We start from the raw sequence: 16,628 nt of genomic DNA, 5'->3' as shown, positions 1-16,628 counted from the left end.
GAGCACTCTACCGCTGAGCCACAACCCTAGCCCCCCTAATTGCCTTTTTGATAAGCACATATGAAGAAGAACATTTAGTGTAAATGCTGACCATTTAACCAGGAAGCCATACTCAGTTGTGTCCTCACATCACAAGGAGCTATTTTTCCCCACCCAGGGGAAAAGGCACTTACATGGTGAGAATCACTGGATCTTTTCTTTGAAGATGTGTTTCACTTAACCAGCATGTTTCCTGTCACTAAAGAGAAACACTGTCCTTTAAACTAAATAATGCAATGTTTCCAGTTATGCCACTGTGATAAAGAGGGGAGACAGCAAAAGGGTTGGAACTTTACTGCAGTCAGCGCTAATTTGTATCCTGCTGGTCCAATTACTAGGTAATATCTTTATGCATTAAAGGCTTAATAAGTAACTTAATCAAGAAAGTATGTCTAGTCTCACTGTTGGTTTGTATCTTCTTTAAGTGTTATATGCAGAGTCACTGGGTGAGTACACACTTGTACACTAAAAAGCTGGCACCTGCCTTTGATGACCATAATTCAGATGTTCCTTCTTTTTCCCAGAATGTAATTTAGTAAGTAACTAACATGTTTTTGCCATCCTACATGTTCCATCTAATAATGTATCATGAACATGCAACATTCAGATCAATTCAGAAGATGTAAAGTACCACCTTTCAAACAAGAGTAGTAAAGGAGATCCTCTTTTAACCTGGATATGTATTCTGATCTACTGAGCTGAACTGCGTGGTTTAGGCCAAAGCTTCTGTTTAAAATGATTACTTCAGAACCAAGTATATGTTTTAAAAATACATCATATAGAACATAACACATTCTAATTTTTCTTAATTTGACAAAAATGGACAGAAGGCAAAATGAAAAAAAGTTTATTTCCTGTATTTTATCCACTGTCAATACTGTATTTTGATGCAACGTATTTGCCAAAAAAACCTCTTAGCTTTTATTTTCCATTTTAAACAACTACAGTATTTACAAGTTGTTTGGAATAACACTCAGACACACACACGCACTCACAGACACACGCAAGTACGTATATCCTTACCTCTGGTTTATACTGAATGCTGGTAAAGGCAATGAATACTTTCCAGAGCCCATGATCAGAAAAGGGAAACCCATTTTTCTTCCTCATATCTACTCTCTTGGATAGCTTTTAATATTTCTCCTTTCATTTCCTCATGCAGAGCTCATTGCCAGACTTGTACAGGGTTAACGTAACTGATTTTTACAATTTAATTTTACTTAAACTGTAAGCTTTTAAAAAGCATAAGCAGATATGACCCCACCCATTTTCATTATTTTGGTTGTATAATCAAGCTTCATATATAAAAAAATCTTGTTCAACTTCAAGTACACTAAACCCGAGAGTCATCTGGAACAGCCATCTCATTGTCAGCTCTCTGTTCTGACTTCCAGGGCATCACCTCATCTCTGCAGACAACACCCAGGAATTCATCCTCATCATATGTCACATGACCTTTGCTGCTTCTAGCTTGGCTCCACTGAATCATAAAAGGTCAGGTACAGAGCTGAGGCGTAAGAAAATGGTGAGACCTTATATAATAGGTGTAAGTCTTAGGACAAAGTTGTCATGTGACCTTGCAGTGACAATCAGCTCTAGTTTCTCCAGAGTGTTGATTCCACAAAATGGCAGGTAATGAAATTCAGCTCACAAATGAGTTAAATACCCTAATTCAGAAATAATATGTGGCATATAGGCAATAAAGAGAAATTCTTACACACATAATTCTTGATAGATGACTGGTGAAGTGATTCATAGCAGAAAATATACCTCTGTTTCAAGCAAAATTAATACTCTATTCATATTCTAACAGATCTATTTTATAATAATTCCTTTCCAATTACAGCTGTTACCTAAACATTTAATAAGATTAAAAGAAGTCCTGGGTGTTTATCAACTAATCTATTCTTAAGAGAAATGAAGAAAAAAGGGGCTAGTTTTTAAATATTTAAAAAACCCTACACATATTCAGTGTAATATTAAAATTTATGCTAAGTACATGGTAGTATCTAATTTTCCTTTTTCTCTTGATCAATAAAATTCAGTGTCCACATAAATTTGAAAAAGAAAATTCAAAGTCCACTAACAGGTTCTAGGTACCTTGATTGACATTATTCTTTCTACTCATCTTAAGAGTTAAAGGAAAACTGTCTAAAATTAAAAGGGATATTTTATGCCTTATTTGATATGTAGCATATCAAAAGAAAAAAAATTAACTGGGTCTGTGTCCGAAGTAATTTTATATGATTATTTTACACTATAATGTAAAAGAAAATGAGAATGAATACAGAGGAATTTAAAAAACAACTAAGAGGCTGGGTGTGGTGGCGCACACATATAATCCCAGCGGCTTGGGAGGCAGACGCAGGAGGATCGTGAGTTCAAAGCCAGCCTCAGCAATACAGAGAAACTAAGAAACTCAGTGATACCCTGTCTCTAATAAAATACAAAATAGGGCTAGGGATGTGGCTCAGTGATTGAGTGCTCCTGAGTTCAATCCCTGGTACTCCCCGCACCCCCCCCCCCCGAAAAAAACCTAAGAAATATCAGAAAGGGATTAATTTATATTCATAAAAAAATAATTAAAACAAAAATAAAATTAAAAAACAGTCTGGGGTGCTGGGGATATACTTTAGTTGGTAGAGTGCTTGCCTTGCATGCACAAGGCCCTGGGTTCCATCCCCAGCACTGAAAATAAATAAATAAATAAATAGTCTGGGAAGCAGTTTATGTTTTGTAGCTAGTAAACATAAAGTCAAAAAAATCTTACATAAATCTACTACTATTTTTTCCTCAAGTCACATATTTGTTTAGGACTAAGAATGCTTTAAAGTTAGCTTAAATTAAAAGACAATTTTAGATACTGGACAAAGTCTTAGGTTTGAAAACACCCAGTTCTAGATGAACAGCTCAATATAGCAGATGAGCTTCTAAGCATAAGTGGAGGATGCTGTTTAAAGCAAAGTGGGATTTATTCAGGCTGAGAACCCTCACTCAGATGTGAAGCTGTGATTTATATTTTGATAGGAGATGGAAAAATAAACTAATCCAGAAGGAATAATACATTTTCTTAATAAGCTACAGTTTCCTATATGAAAACTTGTATTTTCCTTGGCTGACATTTGGTGCCCAAGAATTTTCCATATATCCTTCATAATAGAAATATTGTCTGATATCTTCTGTTTCAAGATTAGAAATGTTTCAGATATCATTGAAATATTTTTCAAAATACTTCAAATCTAATGGAATGTAATCCTCCAGTAATACAGGCCCAAAGAAGGCAAAACACTAAATTAAAAAAGTCTGCTCACTAATTTCCTAAAAGATAATCTCATCTTAAAAATACACAGATAGCCTCACGAGGACTTTCCCAAACTCCATAAATATCAACATCTTATGTTAACCTAGATTCTTGGTAAAATTAAAGCTCTTTAGCAAAAAAAGTCAACATTTAAAGTTTTATCAAATATTGAAAATGGTATAAAGAACTCACACCAAGGTATAATGTGGAAGGTAAACTAAAGCTTAATTTATAGTAATACAAATGTTTTTTGTCACTAAATAAGAGGAAAAAAAACTTAAAAAGACAACAACTTACAACTCATTCCAGTATTATACTTTCAAAAGGGAGATAAAAAATCAAACAAAAAAACCCAAAGACTTCAATCATGCAATTCTACTCTAAGGAAATTAAAAAAAAAAAAAAACACTAGTATTTTTATCACATCTCTTTGCTTTCAAATTATGAAACTCTGAAAGTTTTGGTGATAACGAATTAAAAACACTAATGTATGTTTAAGCCCTGTACATTAATGAAAAAGGTTAAGCAGAGAATTTAAACCAATAGCTCACTATTGTCTGGAAGAAGAGGGGACAGGAATAAGACATTTATAGTCAATTTATTATATAGAAATATATACTTTCATTAATTTAGATCAGATTATTAAGACACAAGTCTTTCTTCAATTTTTACTATTTCCCCTGAAGTAATTAGAAAAGTGTTATGATTTTTAAAAGACTTTATCAATTTTAGATTTAAAATATAAGAGCATGGCTTCTCTTAGGGCTCCTTATATATAAATTTAGTAAAGAGTTATAACAAAATCCAACTTGTTTCAAGAAAAATGTCCACCAACTGCTATCCCAAATTAAGACTCAATATATGTTTCATACAAAATCCAGTTTTGCATTTGAAATCTAAATTTTCAGAATATCTAATGTATCAATGAGGGGAGGGGTGGTGGTGAACAGTGATGGCTAGGAATAAAAAGAATTCTAGCCCTTCTGATGGAATCATCTGAAATTGAGATTGTTTTGTTCCTCTTTTGTGTGGAAAATGAATTATCTTCCATCTAAGACTGAAAAGTCCACTTGTCTATCTAGGCAATGACCATGAATAAATCATATTAATTTTAGAGAGGGAGCAAGCAAGAGGGAGCATAATCCCTTTGAGAAGATTTAAAAATTAGATATATCATATATTCAGTTTCAGAACAAAACAATACTGAACTTATGCTATACCACAGATTTGCCAAAATGAGGCAAATATACAACATAATGACACTATCAGGAAAATATACATTTTCAATGGTCAATTTAGAAGGGTTCCTTTGTGTAAAACTTCAGTAAATCATTTGACAAATATTTTTAGACAATAACATTTGCAAAGTATGAAGTCTATGGAAATGTTAACACAAGGCACATTGGGTTCTGAATGGCCAGAGATTTTAAAATTACAAAAAAAGAAAATAAGAAGGTTTTGAGTGGAAATGTCAAGATTCTTTATATCAGCTATTAGTTTTCATTTCCTCTACTGCAATGTTATGCTATACTGTGGTATCAACACAATAGAACTAGTAAGTAGGAAAAACAGTTCTCTTCTGTCATCTTATCAAAAGATACTATAAACCTGTGTGGTCCAACACAATAGCCACCAGGCACATAGCTACTGAGTATGTGAAATATGGTCAGTGCATGCCACAGGTTGAAATGCTAATAGCCTGGGCATACTGAATTAAATAAAATGTACCAAAGTTAATTTTACTTTTTTTTTTTTTAAACTGTCTATTCCCAATGGGTAGAAAGATGGCTGCTCCCAAATGCTCAGAGTAGATGTACAATTTTCTTTGGAGTTTCAAATTGAAGGGAATTTTTAATTTAAAAAACATTGAAAGTTGCAAATTAAATCTAAGTTGCAGTCCCACATAGCCCAATTGTAAATCTGAGTTATATATTTCCCTGAATACATATTTTAAAAACCGATATAATTTATGAGACAACATATGAATTAAGTCAATTTCACAGTTATAAATATTTCAAATTACAAGCATACAATATAAGTTACAGGAAATAAAATTCAAGTAATAGAAAAAGAAGAGGGGGAAATTAAAAGCAAAGTTATTAAAGAGGGATACAACAATAAGAACTGCACCATTTGGATAATTTTGTTTGAAAAAAAATTTTACTTGAGAAACTGAACTTCACGTGAATAACTTCAAGAGCTAGGGACTCTTAAAAGAAAAGGCAATCAGTTCTTTCTTTGAATTCCTGGACATTCATCTTCTTCTTTGAAAAGCAAAAGCATTTTCTTCCCAGAACTGACCTGGGCAAAGCATGCCCTGAGCAGGGAGGCAGGTGAGTACATACTTCAAGGGCCTCATCCAAGATGTGGACACAGTAGCTGGCAGTAGTGTTCACATGACCGATTCACTGACCACTAGCTCCAGGAAGTGTCAAGATGAAGCTATATGTATCTTGAGATTTTGTATTCATCTTAGAGAACACATCCAACATACTGGCATGAAGTATACAGACTATCAACAGAAAAATGAGCAGCACAGTTCCTGCCAACTATGTTTATCAGGAAAGGAAGGGTTAATCCCAAAGGCAATTTAAATAATGGTATTTTATTTTATATATATAAATAAATGTTCTGAGAAAACTCAGAATTTAGTGCATTGTTGTAAAAAATTAGTGCAGTTTTCTTTCATTAAAGTTTTTAGCGCTCGAGGAATAAGAAGATAAATCTATGTCTGTTCATCGTCTCTCTCACTGTACATTTAATTTTTATACTGCTAAGTGTCAAACCGAACGCTTCCACAAGGGTCTTTTGTGAAAATCAAGGTCAATGGATTTTGTGTTCCATAACAACACATGGCAATTCTTTTTGGCAAAGAAATTAGAAAAATATGAAATCATAGTTTAGAAATTAAGAGTTTGTTGATTTAAAGCATAGGCAATGCATAGGAAAAACTTTTTAAAGATGTATTTTAACAGAACTTTATCCTCCATGCAAAATGTTTTCTTGTGGTTAACTTAAAAAAATATTTCAGCTTTATTTGGGAATGGAGACAATGACAAGAGCCAGGGTGAAGCCCCGGGGAGGTGCTGAACCACGCCACTATTCACCAGTCTCTCCCATATAGGATCAAAGTGATTCTGTGGGCATCTTCTGGAAGCTCCTCTTTTTCCAAGGTTTTGGAAGTGAGAGGGAAAAGAAATTTGGCTACAAAACACAAGCTCAAACTTCAGCCCCAAGTTCTAGTACCCCAGTTTCAATCACAGTCACGTATTTATCATCAATCTGGACCAGAAGCACTGCCTTGTCGATGTGGGATCTCGTACCTGGGTCTCTGCTGCAAGGCGCCCATCGGTGAATCACCTAAAGTCTCAGAACAAAAGAAACAGTCACTGGTGGAGTTGCTGAATGTACTCACCTACTCTTTCCTTTGGGAGCAGAGAGAACATTTTGTTGAGAATCAAGCTCAAAGACATAAGCCAACCCAAACCATGCATACAAGTCGCACTACAAAAAAAAAAAAAAAAAAAAAAAAAATGCTGGAGAACCAGGCATCTTCAAAAGAAGACTTACATGGCCTTCCATGCCCTCCTGAGGACTCCAGTCTTTCCAGCTGTTTCTCCCAGCTTTTAATCGAATTCCCTCATCAGGCCACTGTAGCTCTTTCCTTTTTGACAGGTTGATCCCTTCCAGAATTTGGGTGGGATCCACAATCTATATTTTAAATAAACAAGGATCATTTACAATTCATTTTCTCTTGACGAAAAATACTCCAATTCCAAATAAAATTTCTTTCAGGGGACTCTTTATATTTCAAGTTCTCTGCTCATTACAATGGAAAAAATTTCTAAAAAACCACATCCCCAATTCTTTTCAGCCTACTGCAGTGGCTGGGTCAATGCTGAATGGGGAACAAATATTGCAACTGCTTGATATCCATTTTTAAGTTGGTAGAAACTTTTTTTTCAACATTCATTCAAAAGTGCTTTAATCTTCTGACTAAATACTCTAGAAGATATACTTTTATGAAAGTTCTTCACTCAACAAATAAGACATAAAAACAAAAAGAGCAACAGAAAGGAAGACCTCTGGGCTTACTCACTTGGACTCTGTAAATCACTTCCCCCTTCTTGGCATGCGAATTATTTGCAGGACTTAAGGTGTTGCCTGGCTGGGCATCCGTGGCACTGCTCTGACTCCCCTCTGTCCCAAGAAAGCCCACGAGAGTGTGGTGTTTGCAGGCGGGGATGCTTTGGCTGGAGCTGCTTGAAGAAGGAAGGCCATGCTGTACACAAGCCATCCCACTCTGACCGGAGGGCTCCATCTGGTTCACCATAGAAAGGCGGGACTGGATGGATGATGGCAAGTTTCGAAGTGATATCTGGCTGGTGGAAGAGCGCCGACAAGGCACAAATCCTGTGGTGGACATCCTGAGAGATGAATGCCGGCTGCTGTAGCAGTAGGAAGACTGGCTGGCTACAGAGGCCCGAGCAGGGGACTGTCTGACAAGGCTCGACTGCACAGAGTGAGCACTGTGGCTAGTGCCTGCGGGAACAACAAGGACAACCCTCACTGGAAGTGCAAGAAGTAATACAAGGTGCTTTCATGCTGCAGTTTCCAAGACTTTCTCCCTCATTACTTGGTAAAAACTTTTTAGTTACCAGAAAGAGAGACATAAATAACTTACAGCAAATGTCAGAGTTGGGATAAATCCTAAACTATCTTTCACAGAAATATTTCTTAAGAATATTTCCTTAATACATCAGAAATGAAATATTTCACAGAAACAAGACAGTCAGAAATATATATATATATAAAAACTGCATAATCTCACTTGTATGTATAAGTGGAATCTAAAAAAGTCAAACTCAGAAACAGAGAACAGAATAGTTGTTACCAGGGGAAGGGAGAGAAGAAATGGGGAGATGCTGGTCAAAGAGTACAAAGTTTCAATTAAACAGTTTTAATAGATCTGGAGATGTGCACAGCATGATGACGACAGTTAGTAATAATGTGTTGTATGCTTGAAAATTGCTGAATGAGCACATCTAAAATGTTCTTACCACAAAAAAATGGTTAGTATGAGGTGATGGGTATGTTAACTAGCTTGATTCAATCATTTCACAAATGTATTCACATATCAAAGCATCACATTATGTACCACTAATATATATAATCTTTTTGGTGATTAGAAAAAGACAAATGCTTATGAAGGACCTGGCATGTGGCAAGCTCTATAGATACTATTTCTCCAAGTATATTAATGTCCTTTCTTCTATTCCAACAAGCAACTGCCTCTAGAAAGAAGTGAATCCTACCCTGATTAAGGGATTACCACTGAATACAAATTATCAGTGACAGTGAATAGCAGGCTTTTCCATATCCTTTCTCAAGTGGCTTGACATGGTTCTTCAGACTTGTCTTTTTCCTGACTCATAAGAATAATGTGAAGAGTATTAGGAAATAATCATTAGTTATACTCAAAACTTAGTTATGGGTACTTTATACCTGAAAATAAAAAGAGCTAATAATCAACGTTAAAAGTAAAAGGCACATTTAAAGAAGCACATTAAAAGTTTCTAATTTTCGGGGATGGGGTTGTGGCTCAGTGGTAGAGCACTTGCCTGACGTATGTGAGGCTCTGGGTTCGATCCTCAGCACCACATAAAAACAAATAAATAAAATATAGGTTAAAAAGTTTTCTAGTTTTCACTCTTGAGGGAAAAAAGAACAGGGACTGAACTCAAGGGCATTTGACCACTAAGCCATATCCCCAATCCTATTTTGTTGATTATATATATACTGAAGAGTCTTAATTCTAATCCAATTATATTTTTTTTAAAAAAATATAGTAAAAGTTTTAAAACTTTATCTGATCCATGCAAAGCAGCAGAAGGAAAGGACAGCGCTGACTCAACTGCCCAGGTACACGGAAACAACAGAAGCCTGATTCCTAGTGCACACCAGGTAGATGGCAGGGCTCCTGTCAAAGGTGACTTAGTAAAAGTGAACATTCATGGTCTTGGGCTAGGGAAATTTTTCTTACACAGGATACAAAAAGTAATAATTATAAGGGGAAAGATAGTGGATCACTCTACACTGAAATTAGAAACTTCTTATATTAAGTGAAGTAAATTAAACTCAGAAGTCAAGGGTTGTATATCTTTCCTCATATGTGGAATCCAGCTAGAGAGGGAAAAAAAGGGTTGAAAGGTGGGGGATCTCATGAAAATAGACGAGAGACCAGTAGAGTCGAGGACCAAGAGGAAGGTAGAGGGGAGGTACTGAGGAACTTAATCTATACAATTATATCGTTCATATACGTGCATGAGCAAATATGTAAAAATGAATCCCACTATTATGTGTAATTATGATGTACCAATGAAAAAGAAAAAACAAAATAAATAAAATTAAAAACTTTCTTTTTTCTTTTTGGTACTAGGGGATCCCCATCCCTTTTTATTTTTAATTCAGAGACAGGGTCTTGCTAAGTTGCTTAAGGCTTCTCTACGATGCTGAGGTTAGATCTGAACTCACGATCCTCCTGCCTCAGCATCCTGAGCTACTGGGATTTACAGGTGTGTGCCATCGCACCAAGCACAAGCCACTCGTCATAAGAAGAAAATGAAAAGCCAAGGGAAGAGATATTTCTGCAGTACAGAAAATTAATGAAGAGTTCAAATACAGAGTATACAAATATAGAATAACAAGATAACCAGGTAGAAAAATAAGAAAAAGAAATAACAGATCATTTAAAAATTCCCAATTTTGGATATTAGAGCAATGCAAATTAAAACAATAAAATCAAAGACAACCCCGCCCCACCTTTGCAAATAGGGAGCAGAGAGGAAAACTAATGATGATACGCAAGGCGGGGAGGATGATGACTCGATGACTTGGCATTGCTTCACAACTGCTGAGTATACTAACCAGTGAGAAAGTTTTCTGGAAAGACTTTTGGCATTAGGTATCAAGAATCTTTCTCAAAAGTTCTGTCCTAGTGATTTCATTTTTAAAATATCCTGCCTAAGAAAATAGTGATTATAAAGCTTTATATACAAAGAGTATTACAGAAAAAAAAAGTTGCTGTTCAATAGATGTTAAATAAAATATTATATTAGTCTTTAAAATGGCACTTTAAAGAATCTTTCATACCATTAATAAAATGTTTATATCAAATAAAATAAATATATATTTATATGTCACGATTTTACATATATAAATTATTAATATAAACCTGGGCTAATGTACAGTTGAGTGTCAAGCTGATCTATTTCCAAGTAGATAATTCCTCTTTCTACACACATTAACTGGCCCCCGTGGCTAAAAAGTTCATATTACACAAAAACTTTCCTCATATTACCTAGAGTTGGAGGGTAAGATGTAGCAGGTGGATGAAGTCCAGTTCCTGATCCCTGCCCGGGATTTCCAGAGCTTCCTTGGGACATATTGCTGTGGGGATCATTGGCAGTTGTTGCATTGTTACCCACACAGGAAGTTCCACCTCCAGTATCAGAATCTTCAATATTGCCACCACTGTTACATCCGGCTCCACAACCTTTCCTTAGTCTAGGATAAAATACCAGAGTAGAAAGCATTATCCCAAGATTACTTCAAAATATAAATTCATTATTATTTTTCCAGGTATATTCTGAGCCTTCAAAGTCTTTTTTTTTTTTTTTTTGACATTACTGGGTACTGAAACCAGGGTCTTATGCATGCTAGAAAAGCTCTGCACTACTAAGCTACACCCCCAGCTCTGTTTATTTTGAGACAGGGTCTCACTAAGTGCCCAGGCTCACCTGGAACTTGGGTTGCTTCTACCTCAGTCTCCAGAGTGACTGGCTTTACAGCGTGCATCATCTTGTCTGACCCACCTTTAAAAGTCTATGACGTAAGCAATAATAGGAATAAAAATCTGTTTTCTAAGAGTGGCTTAAGTACTCTATCCCTCTTCTGCTCAATGCCTCAAATCTTTCCAGTCTTCTTCATTTTTATATCCTTTATCATCTTTGCTAACCATAATGAAGAACTGTATAAGACACAGTTGCACCATTAAGATCTTAACTAGAATCGGGCACAGTAGTGCATGCTGTAATCCCAGCGGCTCAGGAGTTCAAAGCCAGCCTCAGCAACAGCAAGGCACTAAGCAACTCAGAGAGACCCTGTCTCTAAATAAATTACAAAATAGGGCTGAGAATATGGCTTAGTGGTCAAGTGTCCCCTGAATTCAATCCCTGGTACAAAAAAAAAAAAAAAGGATCTTAGCTAGAAACAACTTTTTTTTTTTGGGGGGGGGGTACCAGGGATTGATCTCAGGGCACTTGACCACTAAGATGCATCCCCAGCCCTATTTTGTATTTTATTTAAAAACAGGGTCTCACTGAGTTGCTTAGCCCCTTGCTTCTGCTGAGGATGGCTTTGAACTAGGGATACTCCTGCCTCAGCTTCCTGAGCTGCTGGGATAACAGGTATTCACCACCACACCTAGCTGGAAACAGAACTCTTGGCAATGTCTGTTCACTGATCCCTGAAGTGTGCAACCCCTGAAAACCTGCTACTGTAGCATACTTCAAGAAAGATGCTGTAACCATTTTTCCTTTTTTTGTTTTGTTTCGTTTTAATGTTTAAATGTCATGGTTGGCCATGATTGTCTCTTACTGGCAGTGAAAGTTCTGCATTCCTAGAAAGCTCTCAGTCTTGGGTAGATCAGAACAGCTGGTGACACTCTCTCTGTGGTATTGCTCTTAGGGGGAAAGAGCTTAACTTCTTCAAGGTTAATTCCAACACAACAGGCAATTTTTAAAGAGAAAATTTCTTTGAACACTATCCTGGATTTCTGTGTTCTGTCTTCTGTTTGGACAGGGACCAATGTTAAAATGGCAGAACTTTACTCTTTGAGCACTGGGTACTTCCTGGAAAATTTTTAAAAATTCATTTAAGAGTTTCCTAATCTAACCACAAGATCCTGTTTTCCTTAAACTCTGATATTAAGAATATGAACAACTGTTGAGAAACTGAAAACAATGTTCTGCAGCATATCTTTACCATCCACCAAACTATGATGCACCTATACCGTATAGTATAATTTACTACTCAAAGGGCAGAGAGAAAATTCACATGCACCCTTGAGCACACTAGAAAACTGAGATTCCGGCAATGACTGGATTGTTAAAAAAGCAGCAGAGTTTCTGCATCTCATGACCACTGAGTTTCAACTTGTAAAGAGTGCTCCCCCTACTGCTAGAATAGAGTGATAACAAAGCAGTCAACTTGCAAGTTTCTTCAGTGTTTTCTTTTAATTAGTCCTGTTTGCTGTCTGATTAGTGGCAACATATGGCAACAGAATTAAAAAAAAATTAAAGGATCATTCAAGGTTCAAACACTAGATCAGCGATTCTTAACCAGTTACATATTAGATTTATCTAATAAGATTTTGAAGATAAAAGTGCTGAGATCTACTTCCTAAAGTTTACATATAATAGAATTACATTGTGCCAGGGCATCTACATTTTTTTTTTTCTACAAACTTCCCAAGTAAAGCAAATGCACATTGTCTAGATAATGAGGGTCAGGATATACCACCACAGAAAAATACAACCCCATGGCTTACCTATGCCAGGTTGACACTATGAAGTTTCTGATATTTCCCAAGCTGATAGGTCCCCCAAGAATTTCTTTAAGCTGTTCATGGCTATCAGAGTAAGAAGTTGTCAGGGGTGAGACAAAGATTGGGTAGCCAATAGGTTGGTCACAAGATGAGTTTATCATGTTTCGTAGAGCTTGCTTTGCATTCTGGATGCTACCTCTCTCTGGGTTACGATTGCGCAGAAAAACAAGCTCCTGCTGTTGCCCAGCCCAAAGACCTCGGACACACTCCTTGTTCACCTGGAAACCAGAACATGTGGATCAAGTTAGGGGCCAAGAATACGATTCAGACAAACAGCAGAAATGGGAGGGATACAAAAGAGAGAATGCCAACCTACTATGAAAAGTCTGAAACAAACACGAGTAGATCACATTTGAATAGAAATTAACCAGTTTTCCTTTGTTATTAATAGACTGTTAATAACAGAGCACTTTTTCTGTCTCACAGATGCTATCAAATAAAATGTTTATTTAGTTTCTTTTTAATTGGTGAAAGACTGAATTTAGTGAACATAAAATGTATCTTTGATAGAAATGAAAGGTAACACACATTTCAAGTTGAAAGGGGGTTCATGATATTCGGGTATTGATTAAATGATAGATAAAAATTAATCATTCCAAACTACCAAAATGTCAGAAAGTAAGGCTCCTCCTATAGCCCTGAGATGTCTAAACACACACACACACACACACACACACACACACACACGGAAAAAGAGTGAACCTTTTACAGTTAGCTTCTAATCACTATTTAGCTATACAATAATTTTGTAATCTAGGAACTGAATTAATAATATGGTGCAGACTAATTAAGAGATGCTGCCCAGATCGATATATAAAAGATAAAAAGACCTGCTGTATAATGAATGTAAGACTATCAACACTGAAATAGGAAAAATTCTAAGGCTTTATAACGCAAAAGAAAAATTTTAGGACAGAGAAAGTTATTGACAAGAAAAGTTAAATTAAGTGCTCATAAATAGTAAGTGCTAACACAGTATGCCAAATTTATATATACATATATATATAAAAATCCCACTCGCATCTTAAAAGTTGGGTTCAAGTTATCCATTTGTGGTTTTTTTTTTCTTAAATTCAATCAATGACTCGAAACTTACTTTAATGACCCTAAAGCTTAGGTAGCGCCTATTGAGCATGATGATTTTATATTCATTGGTGCCATCATCCATGACATGCCGCAAAGCAAGCAAGGAAGGAGAGTTGGCAAGAACTGCACTCCGCCACGCAGGATCCCCTTCATGGGCTATCACGAGGTTCTTTTCATGAGATACAATGGCTTCATAGAGCACAGTAGGGTCATCATACTCATCTGGAGAAGTGAAATGATCCTAAGCACACAGAAATACAAAACATACGGTTCTTAGAAAATGACTTCCAAGATGAATTATATAATTAGTAAGTGAAAATTCTTATAAACTGGGTTAATACAAATATTTTTTATCAAACAATATTATTAGGGATAAATTATAAACTCTTAATTATAACCAGGTAAAGAATTAGTTCATTACTGCTATACTGCTTTATTGTTAATTCCTCAATCCAACGCTTTCTTCTACATCTAAATATAATTTCTAATCTTTATATATCATCTTTTTCTCTTTCAAGTTGCTTTTTCATACTTCAGTAATATATATTGTTTTCCAACAGGATTCTTTCACTGCTGTTATCAGTTAAAGGAAGATCTAGAAGAGGTCTCTATATCATGTTCTTTTTAAAACTAGGTACTCTTCACATAAAGCAACATCCCTGGATAGTTCTAATATCCCATTTTATCTTGTCCCTCTGTAGTTAAGATACAGCTTAAAGATCTGAGCTTTGTGCACAGATTAAGTGTTCTGGTCCTAGAGAAGCTAGTAGCTTCTTGGTCTTAATAACTACACATTCACTTGGTAAGTATTCAATATCTATCCTGTGCAAGATTCTGTGGCAGGCAGCATAAATGAAACACAGAAGTATATGAAATGCATCTCCCTTTTACAAACCTACAAATTAATAGGGATTACAGGACAAATCCAGAAAATAATCATAACACAAATCTAAATTTCTGAAATGATATGTTATTAAGGAAATGCAAATACTGTATTGGCTGCCTTCATATTTATAGTTAGGAGGCTGAAAAATTTCTACATCCAGGTAAGTAACTCATTGGTACTCAAACTCAGTGACTGAAGAATGTGTTTCCTGAAGAAGAGTGAGGGTGCAGCCCCTAAGTCTGGGCCACCCCAGAACATGAAAATAATACTGTACATGTGAATCACACTTTGTTATATAAAACATCTCCAATACATCATATTCCATTCGACTCTTACAAATCTATAAAGGAGGTTGAGATAATACCTGGATTTTACATGTCTCAAACTGAAGCTCAAAGGAGCTGAGCTGCTTCCTAAGTTTCAAAAGTTCATAAAGTGCAGTGCCAGAACTTCAACAGTGGTACTAAAACTTCCTTACAATATTCTCTTGAGTGCATGCCCTAAATCTCTTGCATCAAGAATCCTGGACCCTGACTCTGCTTCGAAAGAAGTTGATCTAAGACAACCTTCATAATCTAACAAACTAATCAGCAGCCTTGGACTTCTGAACATCACGTAACTCTCCTTTCTATTAAACACTGAGTTTGCACTTCCCCTGCCAGCAGAGATGTCATATTCTGTACTTTCTTGTAGCAAACAGTTGCATTAAGGAAGGAATGCCATCTTTGCACAGAAGCATTAATACAATTATTTGAATGAAAAATAAAAGTCCAGATTTAGAAAACAGTCACATTCTAAATAAAATGGACACAAAGTTGTAAATCATTAGCCCCTTGCTAAAAATGGAGAAGGTTTAATCTTGTTCAAATATTTCTTTTCTTTGGGATTTCAATGTGAGAAATTCTGAAGTTTAAAAAACATTTAAACATGAAGTCATTATCTTTTTCTTAAATGAACTGAATTTTCTTTCAAAACTCTAAAGCTAATCTGAACAAAGACCACAGACTCCAAATGAAGATTTTTCTCCATTCCATTTTTCACAGAGGTTTTCAAACAGCCTATCCTAAGTTAGTAATGCTCCTAATGAATATGGAATAATAGCTTAAATCCAATATTTATGATAGTAGTAAAATCATTTGAAGAGTAATTCACCTTCTTGGGGGAGGGGAGGTATGATTCAATCAGATTTGAGCACAGCAGATGTATTTACCATCTGGTCCCTACCATCAGATCTGATAACTATAGTCAAGTGAAATGAGGAGGAACAAGTGCCAGTGTATAATTTCACAAAAATTTTTTGAATGATCCTGGAACTTGGAAATGCATTGTGGGACCTCAATTTAATTTTAATAGCCTAGTAGAATTAATTTATTAAGGCTAGATTTGTCCTAACCACCTATTATTCTATGCAACACTGTAAGTGAAACTTAGCTCAGTAACAGCACTTACAACACTGAAGTATTACCACACTACATTTGGAGTGGGTGGATATTCACTCAGGAGGAGACCTAAATCATAATCATTTGAAGGCAAAACAAGTATTATGAGGCTCAAAGGCTTCAGCTTGTCATTGCTTAAATTTTTCTTCATGTCAAATTGGTCACTCTCTAATATTAATATTCAATTTTACTATATACATTTAGAGACAC

General features: G+C 35.8%; 1 protein-coding gene across 6 annotated transcripts in view; it reads right to left on the bottom strand.

Annotated features, from left to right (window-relative positions):
* Positions 1-870: 870 nt before the first annotated feature.
* The window catches only part of PCNX1 (pecanex 1), a 148,636-nt gene continuing 132,878 nt past the window's right edge, over positions 871-16,628 (bottom strand). For all 6 annotated transcript variants that reach the window (XM_081289006.1, XM_081289008.1, XM_081289007.1 and 3 more), the window contains 6 exons: positions 14,104-14,334; positions 12,951-13,225; positions 10,701-10,906; positions 7,440-7,882; positions 6,911-7,051; positions 871-6,700 (listed from right to left, as the gene is read on the bottom strand). In XM_081289006.1, the coding sequence (XP_081145132.1) occupies positions 6,560-6,700; positions 6,911-7,051; positions 7,440-7,882; positions 10,701-10,906; positions 12,951-13,225; positions 14,104-14,334 (1,437 nt within the window). In that variant the 3' untranslated portion in view covers positions 871-6,559. The remainder of the gene's footprint in view (positions 6,701-6,910; positions 7,052-7,439; positions 7,883-10,700; positions 10,907-12,950; positions 13,226-14,103; positions 14,335-16,628) is intronic.

Source organism: Spermophilus citellus, assembly GCF_964194105.1.
Source record: "Spermophilus citellus genome assembly, chromosome: 4".
NCBI lineage: Eukaryota > Metazoa > Chordata > Mammalia > Rodentia > Sciuridae > Spermophilus > Spermophilus citellus.
Note: the sequence above shows the minus strand (reverse complement) of the source record. Positions and strands in the feature narration are given on the sequence as shown.